Consider the following 21,456-nt stretch of genomic DNA (forward strand, 5'->3'; position numbering starts at 1 on the left):
GCAGGAGTAAAGATAACAGTAAAGGGAAAAGTGGTACTCGTGGAAGCAGCAAAAAACAGTATTAGAAAGAGCAAGATTTCAGTATTAGTTATAATTATTATTATTGTTAATAATTATTATTGTAATTCAGTTGTAATAACGCAGAAATCCTCTAGGGGGCGATAGAAGTTACGCACTATAGCTTTAACCCTGTGGTGAAAATTCAAAAAGGAAAGTGTTTATGTGATGAAATCCATGCTCAATATCAGGTAAATTGATTAACAACATTATATACATATGTCCCTGAGTATCACGAGTTGATTTCTCAATGTCACAAGCACAATTAGCCAGAGAACGGTGCATTCAATTACATTTAACATTAAAAAGTGGAAGAACTAAAAGACCTGCAGCACAACTGATAGCCTATATAAAAATATCAGGTTATGAATAACCAACCAAAAGCCAGAACAACTTTTTTAGCTGACTAAATCTACCAATTCATGCATCCATTTATTTTCACTTCTTATCCGATCTGCAGATTGACCAATAATCACCTGCTATGTGTTTCAGTATTTAAATATAATGTGCATGTTTTTTTCTGTCTGTCAGGGAAGAAGGAGAAGTTAAGAAGAACCAAAATGTTCTGTGTGACAAAAACTGTCAACTCTGCTGCTGGGACATGAAGATACAGGTACTGCCTATTACCAAACAGCTATGGGATGAATTGATGGATGGGTACCGGTACATTTATTTTATCATTTTGCTCTGCAGATCACACAGGACACAGAGAATGTGACGCTACAACAGATCGCAGGCAAGATGACACAGCAGGTCCAGCCACTAGTCACCAACCAGGACGTAATTCCACAGCCTGCTGCAAGTAAGGAGCCTCAAGCCAAACCTGAAACCTCCAAAGATGTTGTAGAAGAAGCTGAGAAACCTCCCAAAGTCAAAGCAAACGTGAAGGCAACAAAAGACAGTGAATCCACTGGAAGGTATTTATTAACTTATGGATATCATCGAGCTATTTGGTCACTCCATATATGAATCAATCAGCTGTTCAGTCAATGAACCAAACTGTTATGTTATTCATCAACACAAACTCAGCTCTACTTGCTGCTGACAGTAAACACAGTTTAAGTTTAAGGTGTCCGAAACTGGTTGTACCTCATTTTGAAAATATCAGTATATCAATATCATACACTTATACATGGGAATTGTGAGGTTAAACCCAAATTTCTAATAAATGTGTGCATGTATGTATGTGTGCAGTAATGATACTGATGAAAAAAAGAGAGGATCAGTGAGTTCATCTGATGAAGATTACAGTGACGATGATGATGATGATGACATGAAGGCTGAACTGGAGAATATGCAAGAGATTCCTGTCAGTGGTAAGAATCATTTTAATTTATTAAATCTATTATGTAGAGCACAATATACACAATATGATCTTACTTACGTGTGTGTGTGTGTGTGTGTGTGTGTGTGTGTGTGTGTGTGTGTGTGTGTGTGTGTGTGTGTGTGTGTGTGTGTAGACTGGGTGACGCCAGTCAAACGAGAGTTTTTGAAGAAGCTGACCTATGCCAACATGAAGAGAAATCTACAAGAACAAATACGGTAAAATATTAAGACTATACAAATTAATGAAATCGCTTTTCACATCTCTTTGCATCGTTACTAATGTCAACAAGCGGGTATGTGTACAAGTATAAGAACACAAGTATAATAAGCTTATGCAATATGACAGAGTTTTTATCTGTGTTTTCTGACACTTTTTATTCGGTGTTCTGTTCTTTATTCTGCATCATTTATTCATTATTTATACACTTCGTTGCCTGATGGTGTCTGTGTGTGTATTGGTTTGGTTTTAGTGGCACCTACAGGAAAGCAACTAGGGATTTTGTTGTTTTATACAATGACAATAAAAAGTCTATTCAATTCTAAGGTAGCCCATACAGAAATTCTTAATAATGAATAGTGTGTGCCTTTTTTATCCTCAGATACACTCTCCGAAACAAAAACCAGGACGAGGTGTGTGAAGAATTGGTCTTAATGTTGACAGATACTCTTAATGGAGAGCTGAGTGCAGTGGGGCCTGAAGACGTTCTGTCACAGAACCAGCTGGAGGAGTTACAATACGCACTGGCAGAGCAGGTGAGAACTCTTTTGGTTAAAACTGAAATTATATGTTGTTCTGTGTTTTCAAACAATATTTGATGAGTTAGGTGCCAACAGCTCAGCTATTTAGTTTCAATCTTTTCATGTTTATTTTGCCATATTTTGTTTTGCTAAATGTCAACCCCTGCATGTACAATAAGCACTGCTGTATTGCATCACATTTCTAACTCTATTTACATGGCCTTTATTTATAAAATCAAACTATACGGCTGGAGAGAAATAAATTATATAATAATTGTCTCCTAGGCTCGACGTGTCCTGAAAACCAGTCGCATGGAGAGACTAGAGAAGAGAGTAAAGAGGGCCATCGAGAAGACACTCACTGCCCCGCAAGTGCAAAGACTAGATGAGGTAAGATGCTGATTCAGACCCAAGGTCTGTGACAAGCAAATATTTTACAGTAGTAAGTGGCAGAACACATCAGGCCCAGCTATAAAGCTGAGAATCTTTTTCTGTACAGGTAAAGTTCAAAAACATCTGTCACGATTAAGAGAGTAAAATGTCTACTAGGGTGGGTCATAAAGATGTATAAATGCTCTGGCATTCTTGGCTTTACTTGATGATGACAAAAAATAAACAACCATCCAGAAATTTTACTTAATGGTTAAATTGTGATGGCTTAAGACAGATGAAAATTAATATCTGAATAATAGAGGTATTGAATTTAACAAATGACCCATTCAATTTCCCTTCTGCCCGAATTAAAACAAATCCAAAATGTGTGTGCGCATGATTCTGTGTGTTTAGGGTGAGCAAGACTTCTGGCACAAATTAATCGAGCGCTACTTGGAGCCCATTAAGCAGGATAAACAACATCAGGCGGAGGTCAGCAAAGAACTGAAGTCACTGCGCAACAAGGTCAGATTTACCGTTACTGTATTGTATGAACTGTTTTGCAAATGTTTACCATTTGTCATCTGTAATGTTAATGAGGCTGACAGCAGAAGAGAGGCCAAAGAGACAACTAACACATTTTCATAATTTTTTCTTTTAAACATGTCCGGTCTGAAATAATCTGAAACTAACTAACTAATTATCTTGGTTAAAAAAAATTCCTGTTCATTTTGAATGCTAGCTCTAAAAACATTGCAGGCAATAAATGTGACATACAGTATGTTGTAAGTATCTTAGCATGTGGAGTTACGAAAAAGCTTTAAATTGCTCTCCCTCCCCACAGGCTGTCTTCCTGTATTTCATCATCAATGTGCTGTGGGTGGTCGCCACCTTCTTCCTTCAGGCCATTGGAAATGATGTTATCAGCATCAAGATCCCTAAATACTATCCAAACGGATCTGAATCTGGAGAATACCTCAAGGTGTGGGCCGGCAGAGAGACAGTCCTATACATGCAATGTGCTGTGCTGCTGAGACAAGAAGGCTGACGTATTTCTGAATGTCTATCAGTGGTGCTGTAAAACCCGCTGAAAGTTATCACCATTACTGTCATTTTGTGTTGACAGGTGGAGCCTCTGAGTTTGATGTTCCTGTTATCTTTTGCTATTCTTCTCCTCGTCCAATTCCTGGCTATGTTATATCACAGGTACAAACACACACACAGACACACACTTCAGTCTCATCCCCTTACGTTCAGTTTTTTCCCCCTTTACTGCAGCTGTAAAATCAGATTTTCTATTTGCCAGATTGACTGCTCGCAGCCTGACCTTGAAAACTTAGTAGGAAACGTTCAAACTTTCAGATACTGCAGGTCTGAGGCAGTGGCAAAGAAATACCAATGTTTTTGAACTTCTACTGATTATTTCTCCTGCCAGGAGCAGGGGAATTTTGATTGATAAATTCCTGCCTTGACAGAGGATTATAATGATATCCCCTGCTGTTACCAGAACTGTTGTGCATCTATTGCCTCATTTTCATTTTCATATTTTCTACTTGTGTTTTATCTCGGTGCCTCTCTGTTTGCAGGATCTACACACTGATCCATGTGGTGTCCTATCGCAGCACAGAGAAAGACTATAAAAAGAGAGATGAGGTAAGTAACAACCACACACATACATACACACACGTATGTATTTATGTGTACACCTAAGCCTGCAGGAAATTGTTTTTTGTGTTTTAATTGGAATCCTTGTCAGGTATTTGCAGAGGCTTGATTATTAAAAAGCAAGAAGAAAAAACAAATTGCCAATGGGAGATTTGAGCAGAACGTCAAACAAATCTAGACGAAAACATTATGCCAGCTCATTCGGACATCCAAATATAGAAACTCTACACTCCTCTGTCACAGCAGTGTATGTCGTGCATCCAAAACCTCACTCAAACTGCGATTGGCTAGGGCTTGAGAGCATCTAGGGCAAAAACACAACTGCCACAGCATACTACACACAATTCACACACAGTGGTGTATTTTCAGTTAATTTCACAAAAGGGATTGAATAGCATTTAGTCAAAACAGACGTGAACTAATGGATACTTAATGTTAGTGCATGAATGCAAAATGGACTTAATATAGGGATAACTGAAATGTTTCATTCAAGATAAATGGTATGGTAAAAAAAAAAAAAGTCACATGTACTTTTTGCTGCAGCCCATTAATACCATTCCTAAATTATCTTTCAACTTCTAAAAGCTGCCAGTTAACTTCCACACGTTTTGTGTGTCAATTTAACAAAAACGGTGGTAAAGGAGTTGAAATAAATGAGCAGAAGGATCCTAGTTAACAACTGATGTCATATGCATGCACTAGTTCAGATAGATAGATAGATAGATAGATAGATAGATAGATAGATAGATAGATAGATAGATAGATAGATAGATATCCAACAAGCAACTATCAGACTTTAAAAATTAGCCTAAGCCACACAGTCACAAATCCACAGCTGCTGAACAAGTGTAGGCTGATAAACTCTGTTCCAGCCACCTCAATTCAAGGCATTTACTGTCTTACTGTTTTACCAACCTTTACTCAGGCTACCTAGGATGATAAACTGTTCAGTTCAAGCATTCCAAGTTACAAACCCACATCAGCAACCACACATCCAGAGGCAAAGTGTTACATGCATTAGCCTACAGCCACAACAGGTGGTCAGCCAGAAGAGAAAGCAGGTAGAGGGACTGTCTGTCTGTCTGTCTGTCTGTCTGTCTGTCTGTCTGTCTGTCTGTCTGTCTGTCTGTCTGACTTACCCACTGGTAGGCCTATGTGAAGAACTCTCCTCCTTGTTGGGAGATGCTTAAAGATGTCCACGTCACATTTTACTGCACCATACCGTCTATTCAACGTCTTTGCTTGCTGTCATCATGTTCACCGTCCTCCTTTATCCGGGCGCGGGTCCGTCGGCCTCCCATTAACTTCTAACTTGAGTCCGCCATGTTGATGCAAAGTTCGGCAAAAATCCCGCGGTTATAATCATTAGGTGCCGTTGTAGGAAAACTTGTTCATTGAACCCACTTCCCTCCGGGAACAACGGCCTCGCACACTTTTACAGTTTAATTGGAGTGGAAAGGGCCATGGTGGCTTCATTTAGCAGTTTTTAACCTAGTCCCAGCCGCTGTAAGCTGTAAACACTACTCGTTAGGCGCGAGGTTGGCGTCACTAGGCTAGCTCACCTGCGTTGATGCGTCATAGCGACCAAGGATGACGTGATGAACGTAACGGCCACGGCCAGCTAACTCACACACCTGTACAACGACCCCACTATTGCAATACAGGGGCGCTGTTTCACTGATTTTAATTAAAATTTAGGGACGCACTGATCGGCCTATACAGCAAAAGACCTGTAAATAAAAAATATTGATGTTTTTAATGGAATGGCACATTTGACTTTAAAACACTATGAAGTTTCTCTAGGTTTGGGGTAGAAAACAACATTGCTGTCTGTGGCCTGGGTCACTTGAATTCAGTTGACACACTGCCATTGAGTTCTTAATTCAAATTAACTTAATCACTTTTTAATCTTCAGTTCTTGTCAGGATCAACACAAAGCACTATAAAATAGCATGTCTGTCTAGCCAAATGAACAGGGTAAACTCCTGCAAAATCACTGGGTTAGTATAGCCTGTGGTAGCCTATAAGCAGTTTTTGGGTTTGGGGATTTTGACAAAGAATTTTCTTTAAATATTTAATCCATGCAAATTTGTGCCATAGACATTATAAGCTCATGTCATTGTTTTTTTGTGACTTTCTGTGATCTAGGAGGAGGAGGATGATGACGGCATGATTATGGAGAACCACTATGCCAATGGACTTGTCATTACGAGTGATGACCTGTAATTACAACCGAGTGAAACCACCAAAATCCAACAACTTGCACAGCTGTTAAAACAAAATGGTCCGATGAGAAATTGTCAGGATGTAAAGTCAAGTTTTTGCTCAACAGTTAGAAAGGTCTGTAGGTTAAAATGTTTTGTTCTTAAGACTTGGAGGGCTATAAAAGAAAACTTACATAAGAGTTTTGTGATCTGTTGAATGATAATGTTTTTCTTTTCATGCGTGTCTGCACCAAAATCAGTTTTTGTGACTCATAATAATGTAATGGATGTACCGTAGATGGAAAGTTATTTTAACTTGAACAAGTGATCCCCAACATATGCTGTCAGGGATTTTTAAATGCCATATTTGCACATGAAGTAGGTGTGAGGATTACTTTTAGGATTTTGATAGATCTACTATAAATATTTTGAACAGGCCTACTTTAAAGTGTAAGGTACTCTGTCATGTTGCCTTTTTAGAACTGTTGAAAATCTAATCGGTGTGATTATTTGTACCAAATGTAAATTACCTTCACAAATAGAAAGAATTTTCTCAGAAAGACTTAATATTTTGGTAAATGTCATTAGTGATACATCTTTGTATAGGAAAAAAAAATACTATGACCTATCTGAAATCATGTCAAAATAAAGCCTTGTATGTTTTCAAACTTTTTAAGGTCCGACTCATATTCGTCTTCCTGTCTAATTCACACACACTACTTGAGTGAAAAGAATATTATGTAACTTGACTTGCTACAAGATCTATATTTTTTCTTTCATTCTAATTATGTGGGGACAAGTAGGATGTTAGCTAAAGGAAGAGGGCTTAACTGTGGGTAGTGTGATGGCTCCAAAATCTATGTTATTTGTACTATGTGCTGGATTTTTCCTCAGTAAGTTTTACTCAGTCACATCTTAAAAATTATAAAACTGCATAAATTACATTATCTAAACTGTTAGCAATCAATTTAAGGACATGCGATCTTGATCCTCCTAAATGTAAAGGGATCTTAAGAAGCATTCTTGAAATATACATCTTAACACATTGTTTATACGTTATGTATTTCACATCCTGATAAAAAGAAAAAAGATGACCTCAGTTGACCTTTTTTAATGAATAAGTCATATCATTCAAATGAATGGAAGCAGTAGAAACAAATATTAAATAGAGGCAATTGCAAAGCAATTATCCAATATATTTTGGGGAGAAGTTTCAGCCAAGGATAAGGCAGCAACCTGACACTGAGCACAAGTGTAAAAGGTTAATCACAGTTTTCTGTGTCTGCACTACAGTGCAGCTTCATGGTACTTCACACTTAGCTAGTGTTGTCAAGTTCTTATGTGAGGATTTTGGACAAAGGCTCAGGTCTGATTGCTACCAATGTTCCCCAAACACCCAGTATATAAAAACGACACATCACCTAAAACTCAGTGAATGACACATTCAAACTTTCAATTAATGTTATCACATATTGTAAATCGTACTATGGTTTGAGTAGCCAAAGATTTGGATTATCCGCAGTTCAAGACATAGTAGGTGAATTATTTTCCAATTTATGTAGTTAGGATAATGCCAATTCACGAGATTCATGTGATGAATCACTTTACAGAAACACTGGCTGCCAGTGATACTGTGTTATTAATTATTTAATTGTACACAGAAAATCTGATCTTAAACCGTTTGGATGTGGCCACTTGGAAATAAATCTTGTTCTTTAGATAACATGTTTACTTTATATTTGAAAATTATATTTGTACTGTGCATTTAACATAAGAACAAGATTGACAGTTTACAATTCAGCTTGCATCATAATGGGGATTTCCACCAGCCATACATCAAACACTCTCACTGACAGCCAATAAAAACCACTGCCAGCCCAGATGAGTGACAGCCAGTCTTATCAGTCACAGGTGGGTTCTTCAGTAATCAAAAGCTTGACTGAAGCTGCGTTTGTGTCCTCCTCCTCTGTTGTTGTTGTAGCCACCACCGCCATTTTGGAACCTGTTACCACGGCCACCATTTCCCCCGAAATGCCGCCCTCTTCCACCTCTGAAGCCTCCTCCACGGCTACCGCCGCCATACCCTCTGTCGCCGCGGTTATTGAACTGCTTCTCCTCCAACACTGGAAGCTCTGTGGCTACAGTCAGTTGCCAACGGCGTCCGTCTTTCCAGTTATCCTGTTGTGGGATCAAGAGGAAAAACATTACATTATATTTTCACAAATTCAATCTTGACTCAACAAGTATTGGCCTTTTCACTGTTGTTCTCACCTGAAACTCCTTGACTTTGGCAATGGGGACATCAAAACAAACTCCCTGTTAGAAACACAATGAGGGGGAGATGGTGAGTGGTTAAATCTATGACTGTGCTCTCAAAATAAGAGCCACATGAGATGAGCCACAATTTTTAAGACCTTTTACCTTCACTCAATTAACATTTTAATTTACCAGTGCCCTCCCCATGTATTGTGACATTTGACAACTGATAATCAAGGTAAGTAAGTGCATGTACACCAGAAACACAACACAAATGTACGTACATGTTTGTGTGTGCACATACCGTTTTGCCTTTGAGGAAGGTCATTCCCTTTATGTGGCTCTCCACCTCTTCTCCAAGCTGTTCTTTGATGGTTTTCCAGGCATACCCTATATTGTGCATCTCCTGAGAACATACCAACTGCATAGTGGTGTAACCCTGGAAGTATAAACAGGTGAAATCAGAGATTAGACATCACCTAAAAGCAAAACAAATCCATGGACGGATCTAATAGAGAAAGGGTCTACATTTTGAATGTGCAGAAGTGATACCATGCCATGTTTATATACAAGGGTCATTGCTTTTTGGACCATTTAGCTGTTTTTGTCTTTGTGCTATACCCATGGGGTGGCATAGCTGCCATGCTGCATTTACCAGTGAAGCTCAACTAGAGCAGACATAAGGCTTGTGTCAGGTGTGAGCAGTGGTTGTTTTAATGCAAGCAGTGCATCTAGATGTGCTGCTTTGTATCTGTATACATGCACATTTGACTTACAGCATCAGAGTTGAGCAGTGACCTTTGCTCTAGACTTGTGGCTCCAGAAATATGGGCCAGTGCAGCAGCGAGTGCATCAACAGCTCCTCTCTCTTCAATTAGCTTCTCAGCTGATTCTCTGAAGTACTCGATGGCTGTAACTGGAACAGAGTCCAGAAACCTATCCACAATGAAGAAATGAAATCATGTCAAACATTAAAGTTACTTGACATCAGGAAATTAGTTTCACACTGGGCATGACTATGGAGATGTTAGAGAAGCAGTTTGTTGAAAGTCAATGGAACAGCTTTACACTAAACCAAGTTCTCTGAGTTATAATGGCAGTCCTGTGACTTTCCTGAATAACCCACCTTACAGCGTCCTTGCTTGATGACTTGATGATATCATTGGCTGTGGGAACACCAACTCGTCTGAATGTGATACCCTGGATGGGGACAAAATTAAGTGCATTTAATTAATGTTCAAAAAAAACAAAAAATAGTTAATGCATGACTTAAAATAATGTGTGTTTTCACCTGACCTCTAACCATTGGTTAAAAAAACAAAGTAAATAAGCAGACTCACAATCGGAATCAATAAAATATGATAATACCAACCATGGTTTCACAACTTCTATAGAATGTGTAATCAAGAAAATGTTCACTGTTTGCCTTGTTTTCAACTAGAGGAAACAAATTTTACTCAAGTTTTCTTTACAGTGCTTCCTTCAACTATGAAACAACTGAGCATGTTTTTCATTTTTGCTTGCTTGCTTTTCTGCACCTTTGACCCATTTTAAAAACACATACTGCTTTGGTTTCTACGTAGCGCAGCTGGTCCTCTTCTTTCCTCTGGTAGAAACAGATGCAGACTCCAGTCCTGCCCGCTCGACCTGTACGTCCCGAACGATGGATGTATGACTCCACATCCTGACAACAACCAGGGACAACAAAAAATGGTCAAATGAAGTAAAGGTAACAAGCCTCCATGATTCTTAATTCATACAACTATGTTAGTAAGAAAGTGTGCAATGAACATTTATCCACTGAGAGTTAATTTCCTCATTTTTCATGGATCAACTAATCAACCACGGATCATGTCTATTGTATCAGTTTCCATTTTTTACTCAACTCCACCTGGAGCTTGCAAATGCTCCTTTCTAAATGTGCTGCCTTAAAGCAGAAGTAAGTGATATATTTGTGTTAATATAAGTCTTAAATAGTTGTATCTTCCGACAGCAATCACTTACATAGAGTGTTTGGACTGAAACACGGGTCTGTCAGTCCCTCTGCTCTGCTGTAAGCCGAGGAGAAAACATTTATCGTATCCTACAGTTTTTATCCAATGAGGAGAGAGAACGGCATGCAGGGCTGTGTGTGCAGCCAAGGAACGCCGTGAATGTGGCGACGTAGGGACGAGGACTGTTATGGTGCGTTCAAGGCAACTCGTATTTTTCCGACCGTGAAGTCGTACCAGTTCGATCTGGTACGAGTTCACAGGTCAGAAGTTACGAGTGGCCGTTATAGTGACTTTCACAGGTAAAACAGGTCGGAGAAACACGAGTGGGTTGCCTGGAACGCTACAAAGTCGTAAATTGTGACTTGAAGCTGTAATTTACGATTTCAAAAGCCTGCCTGGAACGCAGCATTAGCGAAAACGACCGGACCACTTACTTCTGCTTTAATGAGAATCTGCATTTTACAATTAGAAAATATTAATAAACCTAACCTACATCTAAAAGATATGTCACATCTAATAAATCCAAGATGGTTAAAAAAATACATCTTTTTTTTTTTTTTTAAAGTATATATTTTTTGGCTTTTCAGGCTTTTAATTGATAGGACAGTAGAGAGACAGATAATGGGGAGACAGAGAGAGGGGGAATGACATGCAGCAAAGGGCCACCGGAGGACCTGAACCGGGGCTGCTGCGGCAAGGATGATAGCATCTGTATATGGGGCGGCTGCTCTACCCAGTGAACTATGATGCCTCAAGTGAAAGAAAAAAGATTGTATATGACACTGACAACTTTCACACCTTTGGTGGAGAACACTGGATCACCAGGTCAACTTCAGGGATATCTAATCCACGGGCTGCAACATTGGTGGCAACAAGAACCTCAAAGGTCCCATTCCTGAAGCCCTTCAGGGTCATCTCTCTCTGTTTTTGAGGAATATCACCATGGAGGCACTGGGTACTCTGAAAACATACAGACAAAATACAATAAGTAATGCACACAAATGCTGTTTCATTTCTCATTTGTATGGAGTTAGGCGACAGTAAAAGTGTAATGTATTGCAAGTGTATGAAAAGGCCATTCATAAAAAGCAGCTTGTGCATAATATGTAGGTATGCGTTATGTCTGCACCTGTTTGATGGACGTATTCATGGAAAGTTCGTTGACCTCTTTCTTTGTCTCACTGAACACAATGGTTCTGCCATGGCTGCCACTGTACACTTGGATCACATCAGCAATCACTGCTGCACGCTGAGACCAATGGCACGCTATGGCCAGGTGCTACAGAAGACAGAGACAGAAAGATACACAGAGAAAGACAGTGAGAGGGACACCCATCAAATACCTATTGCCCTTTTCACCTTGCCACAGACATTGCATAGACTTACATTCATTTCTCTGCAACTCAAACTTTACTCTACCCTTAACCACTGACAAAAACAAGTCAACCATTGTTCTCAGATGGACAAGCTGTCCCCATGTCAATATTCTGAAATGTGTCCTTAACAATAACCAAAATACAACACACACACACTTACTTCAACTGTTGTTGCAGCTTTCTGTGTTTTCTTGCCAATCAGATCAACATGTTTGCATTCTGGTCTCATGTATTTCTTGGCCACCTCATAGACCCAATGGGGGCAAGTAGCCGAAAACAGCAGAGTCTGGGGGTTTGCCTCACCGTCTGTGGAGGAACATGCATGAAATTGATGATGCATAAGAATTTTTTCACTAAACATTTTCCACTTTTATTTGACAAACCAGGACATACAGATTTACCATACCTCTACTATATGATGAAGTCAAAATTTCTTCAACCTGCTCTGCAAATCCCATGTCCAGCATTTGGTCCACTTCATCCAAGACTACGTGTTTCACTTTTGTGAGGTCGAGTTTATTGTTCTGGAGGTGGTCTTTGACACGACCAGGGGTTCCAACCAAAACATCAATACCATTACGAATGGCATCAACTGGAGGAGGAGGAAAGGACATGGTCACTATTAACATTGATTTATTAAGTATAGCAAGCTATGATTAGAAGTTCCTTTTGTACATTAAAATCTATTTTAATACGCAAGAATTAATTTGAACATGAATAAATGGACTTAAATCATTTTCAAAAAGGATTTCTATTTGACAAAATGTTGCTTACTCTGTGGCATGTATGAGCTTCCTCCATAGAAACAGGCAATAGACAGTCTTTTTGCGACGTCTTTGAAGTCCTTAGCGACTTGGATAGCCAACTCTCTGGTCGGTGCCAACACCAGGACCTACAGACAGACAAACAGACTTGGTCACACATAAATATACTTTGAGAGCCACTGTCGCCGGGGCTGACTGATGCTAGTTTTCAGTGACTGGTGTTTGTGTGTGCACCTTGGGAGCCCGGCCTCTGATCGGCCCCGCTGCATCCTTCTGGAGCTTCTCCACCAAGGGAATGGCAAAGGAGAAAGTCTTTCCTGTTCCAGTTCGGGCTTGGGCGATAACATCTTCTCCATCATACACAGGATTGAATGTCTTCACCTGAATGTCAAACAGGTAAGAGACTCCCCGAGCTGAGAAGATGATACAACGTGGAGTCACAGGGCAGAGAGAAAGACAAACAATTAATCAGTGACTGAGCAAAGTTCCTAGGATCATTGATAAACATCCAGCATACATTTTCATTAAAGAAAAATAAAAGGAATTTGAGGACCAATCTGTGACTGGTTCATTATTACAGTGATTGCCATCTGTCCCATCACTTCTCAAAAAAATACACAACACAAAATGACAACTACCATTAAAAAGCCTGAGTAGTCAATAAAAGCCAAGATAATAAATGTGCTTCTGATTTAAGTGCAACAACTGTCTTGTCAGCTTTGCACATGTAGAAGCAGACACATCAAATGTCGGACTGCGCATCTCTGGTTTTCAGCTACAGAGGAAAAGATTAACAATGGTATAATTGCAATTTTTACCTTTTAGTTTCTCAATGGTGACCTGAGAGATCCTGAAGTTGGAGAAGGCCCCTTCCCTCTGCTCTGGTGTCTCCTGCTTAACAGATGAACAGAGTCAGTCTATTTGATTTTATGTTTTTCTGTCTACAAAAGAAATCAAAAATGTAATATAACCACAACTAGTAAACTCAGTAATCAATCAATAATTCAAGTCTGTGAATGTTAAACGCTTGGAAACGCAGAGTTGGAAAATTAGCTTCTAAACAAAACAATTACAAAATTCAATTTTCCATTATAATATGATAAAATGATGAATATCTTAACAAAATGTGACACAAGACAGAGAAGAATAAGGAACAGTTTCCTTAGCGCAATCATCGTACATTCGGTATCAATACAAACTTTCAACTTCTGAGAGGAAAAACTGTTTACAATAAGCCCACAAGTCGTACCGTTTCTTTTTCGCTGTCGCTGGCTGACTCCTCACTCGACTGTGCAGGCGTCTGGATCGGTGTCTGAACTGGGGTGTTTGGGGTGGAATGTCCGTTGGTTGCTGCCTCGGCGATTAATTTCTGTTGCTTCTTCTTTTTCTTCTAAACCCAAAGATCAGAGTGGAAACAGAGTTTGACCAAATACGCCAGACAGTTCATAATATCTACAGTACTAGCAACAATCTTATCTACTTTAAATGTTTACAATTTAAAGCAGAAGTAAGTGATATATTTGTGTTAATATAAGTCTTAAATAGTTATATCTTCCGACAGCAATCACTTACATAGAGTGTTTGGTCTGAAACACGGGTCTGTCAGTCCCTCTGCTCTGCTCTGAGCCGAGGAGAAAACATTTATCGTATCCTACAGTTTTTATCCAATGAGGAGAGAGAACGGCATGCAGGGCTGTGTGTGCAGCCAAGGAACGCCGTGAATGTGGCGACGTAGGGACGAGGACTGTTATGGTGCGTTCAAGGAAACTCGTATTTTTCCGACCGTGAAGTCGTACCAGTTCGATCTGGTACGAGTTCACGGGTCGGAAGTTACGAGTGGCCGTTATAGTGACTTTCACCGGTAAAACAGGTCGGAAAAACACGAGTGGGTTGCCTGGAACGCTACAAAGTCGTAAGTTGTGACTTGAAGCTGTAATTTACGATTTCAAAAACCTGCCTGGAACGCAGCATTAGCAAAAACGACCGGACCACTTACTTCTGCTTTAACAGGAAGGATCACCCAGTGTCCCACAGAACAACCAAGATCAGACCTTCTCATAAAGAAAATTATACTAATATTTACATATATATCACAACACTGACCTCTTCACTGTTCTTTTTCTTTTTTGGTGTTTCAATTTCATCGGTGTTTCCATTCATGTCTGCGGCCTCATCCGAGTGGCCGTTCACTTGATCCGCGGTCTTGTCTTTTTTCTTTTTCTTCTTAGGTGCCGGAGGTTCACAGCCTGGGTCCTCCTGTTCCTCCTGGTCCTCCAACTTCTTCTTCTTCAACTTCTTGCCCTCTTTGGTCTTATTCTTTTTGTTCAATAAAAGCAACACAAATAATGAGAGTTCAGTTAAACAACTGTTGAAATACTGCACAGCTACTTTTGTTTTTATTAAAATAAAATAAAAATAAACAAGTACTAAAGTGTTATCACATTTCATATTGAATTGTATTTAAAATGTTAAAACATTGACATTGCACTTGTTATGTCAAAAACATAATTTAACTATATTTGAGTAAAACAAACAAGGATACACTAGAAATTTGTAAAGGAATTTTATATAATTTAGTATTCCTTTTAATTGATTATTCATCCAAGTTAAATTACGTAACAACTGCTTTTATAGTGACTTGTTCAAACTCCCGTGATGTTGGGGGAAAAATGTATTTGACAATGGAAATAACACGTGGAAGTTGTCAAAAATATTTTCAGGAAAATGTCAATTATCATAAAAAGTAGCCATAATTGTACACCGGTGAGCTACTATCTTGTGAATTTGACAGCTGACGGAGCACATCGGGTTCACAGCAGCGGAGAAAACGTGCGCATGTAAACAATCTGTTAAAGACCCCTCACGTTTTTCACCCCTCGTTCCCCATGTTCTCCACATCAGTACAGTTTTACACGTGGACAGGCCATGTGACCACACGGCTATGCTAACACGGCTGTGCTAACGTTACCGGAGAAAACGTCCGTGTTTACCGTCATACACCGTGTGTGTGTCGCAGGTTATTACATCAAAGACCAACAATGTTTTGACTCCGAGTGTGTGCGTCTTTGTCAGCAGCGTCGGCGGTGTGGCGACAGAAACATAGGTAGGTAGCTCGCCGGTTAGCCGAAGTTTCATGTTAGCATGCTCAGCCACATGTTGTCAAACAGGGAGCAGCACAGACACAGACACAGACACTTATAATAACTGACACGACCCCGAGTCTGCTCACCTTCAGGGTTTTAGCCTCAACGACGGTGTTGACATCTTCATCCATGGCTTGTTCTTCGGTGTCAAAGATGATTTTAGACGGCATTTCTCTCTTCAGATGTTTCCCCTCTGCGTAGACACACAGGCTAACCCACGGGCACACGGGCGGAAAGGAGCGCGCAAGATGGGCGGCGCGTGGAAGCGCGTTCACGAGGCACACATACGGTACATAGAAATGTAAGTAACTGAGACGATGCACGGCAGAGCAAGGTACAACCCATATACAGTAGGCTACTATATGGGTACAACACGTCAACGGTCAACACACCACACGACACACCACTGCGAGCTTTAAGGGAGTCAAAGAGCAGTTAAGGGTTAGAAAAAAAAAATAATAATAATAATAATAAAATAATAATAATAAAAAAAATAATAATCTTTATTATGGACTCGAAAAAGTGGTCCAGTCTCATACACATACACAAAGCAGACAAACAACCAAACAAATAATATAAAATAGGCTACAGTAATTTGTCACTGTTAGTTTAAAAGAAACAGTGCAAACTATTGTGCCATGCAGTGCTTACGAAGCCTGAATTGTTATGCTACGGCTTCCATAAGAAAAACAATGTTTAAAATGATATTATGAAATAGCCTACATGATGAAAAAATTAACCAAGCAGCCGCAAAAAATACATTATAGTTGTGTTAGAATAAGATTATAACCAGACAACAGAAATGCCATTTTAAGACAATAGTAGCTAGTCTCCTCCAATAGTCAACATCAAAACGCTATCGACACCTGGCCAGCAGATGGTGTAGGCCTACTGTCTCACTGTGTTGGTATCAGGCATATTCCACAAAATAAATAAATGAAAAACTGAGTTTGTCAGTGTCAATCATTGTTATCCCCTCCTCTGCCTGTAATAATAAATAGCTCAAATAACAACAGTGTGCAGTAACAACAGTGCCATTACTACCCTATGTTTTAATAATGTAAAGGTAGCTACAAGTTGGATCACAGAGGACTGGACATGTTCAGACTACAACTTCTAGCATGTTGAATATTCCCCCTAATGTAATTTTGAACATTTTAAAGTCATAGATCAAATTTGGATGAAACTGTGAAGGAGAAGTCTTACGGAGCCTGAATTGTTATGCTACGGCTTCCATGAGAAAAACAATGTTTAAAATGATATTATGAAATAGCCTACATGATGAAAAAATTAACCAAGCAGCCGCAAAAAATACATTATAGTTGTGTTAGAATAAGATTATAACCAGACAACAGAAATGCCATTTTAATACAATAGTAGCTAGTCCAATAGTCAACATCAAAACGCTATCGACACCTGGCCAGCAGATGGCGTAGGCCTACTGTCTCACTGTGTTGGTATCAGGCATATTCCACAAAATAAATAAATGAAAAACTGAGTTTGTCAGTGTCAATCATTGTTATCCCCTCCTCTGCCTGTAATAATAAATAGCTCAAATAACAACAGTGTGCAGTAACAACAGTGCCATTACTACCCTATGTTTTAATAATGTAAAGGTAGCTACAAGTTGGATCACAGAGGACTGGACATGTTCAGACTACAACTTCTAGCATGTTGAATATTCCCCCTAATGTAATTTTGAACATTTTAAAGTCATAGATCAAATTTGGATGAAACTGTGAAGGAGAAGTCTTCACACATAGCCTAGGTATAATAAAATAAAATACTGAATGGCAGGCCTGATACAGCACTGATCGTTTTTATGGCACATAAGAAATAAGAAAAGATCATATGTGCAACAAAACTAGTTCAAAACGACACAATCCATGCCCAGTAAAATAGGCTACTCTTATTTTTCCATTCCAACAATTATTGTAAATAGGTGTAGATTACACACATGAAACCAGACCCTGGGAAGACTAGCGGTGCTCTAGTGCGCAGCTAATGGGGATCCGAACAAATAAAACAATAAAACAGACAGGGACAAATGCTACCTCATTAATAGTCCTGTTTTACTGGCTAGCTAGATTATCAGGATTTTGTTCTTTTGAAATCATAAGAAAGGAAAGGCCATCAATCAGGCCAATCATTAATCAACAGATAAAATGTGCCTTGAGTCAACAATATTTTAAAGGTGTACAGAAATAGCCATTTGTCCTGTTTGTCGAGTCGAGTTGTCACGAGCTGTAAGGAAAACAAATTTGATTCGAGCGGGCGGGATATTCAAAGCTTGGGGCGAGCCCGAGCTCTGTGTGTGTGTGCGTGTCTCAGACATTTGAATGACGGATTACGGATCCAATATCAGTGGCTGGTGAATCGTGTACAGGCTGACGTATAATCCGTGCGCCTGCATTATCCAATGCGAAAAAAAAAAATACACACTTTCATCCCGGATTTACTCAAAAATAGAATTTTGCACAAAGTTTGGCCTGCATCGTCTGAAAGATGAGTTATCACATTAATTTTATGATCCAGAGTGGGCTCAAATTCAGTTTTCTTTTCTGTACACCTTTAAAGCTTTCAGCCTGCAAAAAGCAGGCATGCAGCAAGTGAAGATTCCTCACTACCACAGTGATTCATTGGAAATGTGGGGGGAAATCCCCACAAAGGATGTTGAAATTTTGACTGCCTTTCCTTTTAATTCTTCCTCCTGTCACTAACTCGTTATTATTTTGATACTCAAGTTTTTTACTGTTGCTGTTTTAGCACAAAAGGGCAAGTAGCAGGCCGTGAGGAAAAAAAAAACAAAAAAAACGTAGCAAACAATTTTTTAAAGTTAAAAAATTGATCGATTGATAATCGTTTCATTTATATCTTCATGATTTTTTTATTACACCAGAAACAGGGTGGCTGCACTTAACAAGGGGATGAAAAAAAAAAACCACAGGATGAGATTCACAGGTTTCTCCCCAGTTTGTTAGGCAAACACTCCCTGTGTGCTATGTAGGTGGCGTCGGCGACATGTTATCTTAGCTGTGTGTCCACGGTCCAAACAGAAACTCTGCTATTTTTTTAAGCAGTGTATATTTCAGGTGTAATGTACAGTCGTCTCTTTTGAGACGGGACATCACTGAAGTAGGCTACACACACAGACATCAGTGGTCAAGTCACATGTTTCTTCGATTTTTTTTTTCCCAGAGCGGGGTGTGTCTTATCTTGGTGTTACGCAGTGTTCAACTGAAAATTATTCAAAGCAGCTTCCTGGGAGTGGGGACCAATAAGGGAGGTCTCAGACGCAAAGGCTCTTCACCTTCTTTACAGATTGCCCACAGCTAGCTTTACTTCAGTTGTCCTGCCTTGTTACAGTTGCCCCTGTGGAAAAACTGATGCCCAGAGGGTATATTATAGCCCTTTGTATTGTAAACACAACAATACTTGTTGGTTGGTTGGTTTTAGGGAAACATACACATAGCTCCTTTAAATATTTCAGTGAACATCTTGTATGTTCATATCCCATTGTGTTCTGTGTAAGTCTACCTATTTCTATACAAATGATGGAGCAAATAGCGAGGGCTGGTGTGGGGGTTGCTAGGTTGGGGATCATTGACTTTTAAAAACTGGTTCAGCTAGTTTGACCAGTCAGGATTTCCCTTTTACTTCCTTAACTTTCCATCAGGAGCAAGAGACAAATGTTCCGCAGAGCAGTGAACGTTCCCTCATTTTTATATATGGTCCTATGTAATATCTGCTTTTTCTTTTCATAAACTACTAATAGTGAGAACACTAGATGTGACACGTGGTCATCTCTGTGCAGAGGCTCAGGTCTTCCTTGACTTTATACACTTTACACATGTGTTTGACAGAATAATATTGGTAGTAGTTTCAGTAAAAAAAAAAAAAGAGGTTTTAATGTCTGCATTACTCTTGAGGGATTTGTCCATCAGTTTATTTTCTAGCCATTTGTACAGCTTCCTGGTTGTAATATCAGTCCACCACTGCAGCCCCTCCTACTCCTCCTACTTACATGTGTTTGATTCTACCTCATGCTTAGTTCAGGCTTCACCTGTTAAGCAGTTTGCTCTGTAAACACATAATGGCGTGCTCGTGTTAGGTTATTTTGAGACTGAGCATACAACCAATTTTCTTAGTTTCATTTAATTTCTTAAGATTCTTTTCTTTCCTTAAAGAAAGTTCATTAGTATTCATCTTACAGCTATAGTCTGGTCAGACAACAGCTGAATTCAAAGAATGAATATGTATCTCCACATTTCCAGGACCCATGTTATAGTCTTTGTAGCTTTTCTTCTCGCCTTTTTGGGGTAAGTCTTTCATCTGTAATATCTGTATAAGACTATACAAAACAGTCCTACATGTCTTTCTAAAAAATACCCTGTAGATTCTACATTTAGGTTTAAATAGGTTTGATCTGTGATAGGAATAAATAATTGTGCCTAGTGGTAACTGATTCCTTAAATGGGTATAAGTATTTTGCTACAGGACTATATTTTGGTCTGCATGCTTTGGCACATTTCTCCTTGTGTTAACACATAAGACAGGCACTGTTGAGATTTTATTGTTAGAGTTTTAGAAAAAAAATCCCACGAGATTAGCATAACAAGCTTTCTTATTAAGTGCCTGTCATCATGTGCAGTGGTAAATGATTCAAGTAAGGGTCACGGGAGAGACTCAAAGTACGTCTCCATGAGCTGTGGCTGTACACCTGACACTGGCCTCAGGGAGCAAATGTGAATTATTTGGGGGAAGCCAAAGATCAAGGAGCATTTACTTGAATGAGCTTGAGATTCAGGATTTGAGGAATGGATAAAAGTCAAGTTTGCAATGGTCACTATAATAATAATAATACATTTTATTTGTTGACGCCTTTCAAGGCATTCAAGGCTGCCTTACACATAGATAACAGAAAACATTAGAACAGTACAGTACCAAATTATACAAATACAAATATATAAATAGCAAACAAGCAGAACATACAAATAACAAGATTAATGTACAAGTAATAAACATACAGAACATACAAATACAGGTGGCTGAACGGATAGATGAACTACTGACTCACTGGTTCCATCTTAGGGGACAGGTCTCACCTAGGACCAAAACTAAAAGGCACAGGGCTAGTCTTGTCCCTGCAGCCATCATACATCTTAATAAGAGTTGATATCTTGACGATGGTTGAGGTGTTGATGGTGGTGATGTTGATGATGATGATGATGATGATGATGATGATGATGATGATGATGATGATGATGTTGATGACTAGGCCTATATGTAACTTGATGATGATGATGATTTGATGTTGTGTGCCACTTATGCACTTATGCCGTGCACTTTGAGGTATAGCCACTTTACATGCACTTTATGAGGCAGCATAGAATGATGATGGGGATGATAATGAACTGTGTAGGTATTTTTACTGTTTCTTAATTATTGTATTGTTTTTGTATGAATATCTCTCACTGCAAGCCAGATTTACCTGCGGTTACAAATTAAGTAATCTAATATAATCTAATATAATATAATATAATATAATATAATCTACTGGG

General features: G+C 39.2%; 2 protein-coding genes across 5 annotated transcripts in view; one reads left to right on the top strand and one right to left on the bottom strand.

The window, feature by feature from the left end:
* chs1 (chitin synthase 1) overlaps nt 1-7,541 on the top strand; it is a 26,336-nt gene extending 18,795 nt beyond the window's left edge. The window contains exons 24-34 of the mRNA XM_085763349.1: nt 589-670; nt 751-974; nt 1,252-1,373; nt 1,518-1,599; nt 1,983-2,136; nt 2,407-2,511; nt 2,908-3,018; nt 3,338-3,475; nt 3,620-3,699; nt 4,080-4,146; nt 6,307-7,541. Of these exons, the coding sequence (XP_085619475.1) occupies nt 589-670; nt 751-974; nt 1,252-1,373; nt 1,518-1,599; nt 1,983-2,136; nt 2,407-2,511; nt 2,908-3,018; nt 3,338-3,475; nt 3,620-3,699; nt 4,080-4,146; nt 6,307-6,384 (1,243 nt within the window). The 3' untranslated portion in view covers nt 6,385-7,541. The remainder of the gene's footprint in view (nt 1-588; nt 671-750; nt 975-1,251; nt 1,374-1,517; nt 1,600-1,982; nt 2,137-2,406; nt 2,512-2,907; nt 3,019-3,337; nt 3,476-3,619; nt 3,700-4,079; nt 4,147-6,306) is intronic.
* Nucleotides 7,459-16,133, bottom strand: ddx21 (DEAD (Asp-Glu-Ala-Asp) box helicase 21). Of its 4 annotated transcripts, none has more exons than XM_085763323.1 (16): nt 15,982-16,133; nt 14,856-15,068; nt 14,002-14,142; nt 13,571-13,643; nt 12,987-13,165; nt 12,763-12,880; nt 12,395-12,580; nt 12,149-12,294; nt 11,742-11,891; nt 11,411-11,572; nt 10,183-10,302; nt 9,745-9,818; nt 9,395-9,554; nt 8,923-9,057; nt 8,634-8,678; nt 7,459-8,540 (listed from the first exon to the last, which is right to left on the bottom strand). In XM_085763323.1, the coding sequence occupies exons 1-16, from the start codon at nt 16,063-16,065 to the stop codon at nt 8,283-8,285; spliced, it is 2,244 nt and encodes a 747-aa protein (XP_085619449.1). In that variant the 5' UTR covers nt 16,066-16,133; the 3' UTR covers nt 7,459-8,282. The 4 variants fall into 4 exon arrangements, with proteins under 4 accessions (XP_085619449.1, XP_085619439.1, XP_085619430.1 ...); XM_085763313.1 differs by having other exon boundaries at nt 13,571-13,646; XM_085763304.1 differs by having other exon boundaries at nt 14,847-15,068.
* Nucleotides 16,134-21,456: the final 5,323 nt, after the last annotated feature.

The sequence above is a fragment of the Trachurus japonicus genome, chromosome 3 (genome assembly GCF_045865225.1).
Source record: "Trachurus japonicus isolate A0001 chromosome 3, Traja_1.0".
NCBI lineage: Eukaryota > Metazoa > Chordata > Actinopteri > Carangiformes > Carangidae > Trachurus > Trachurus japonicus.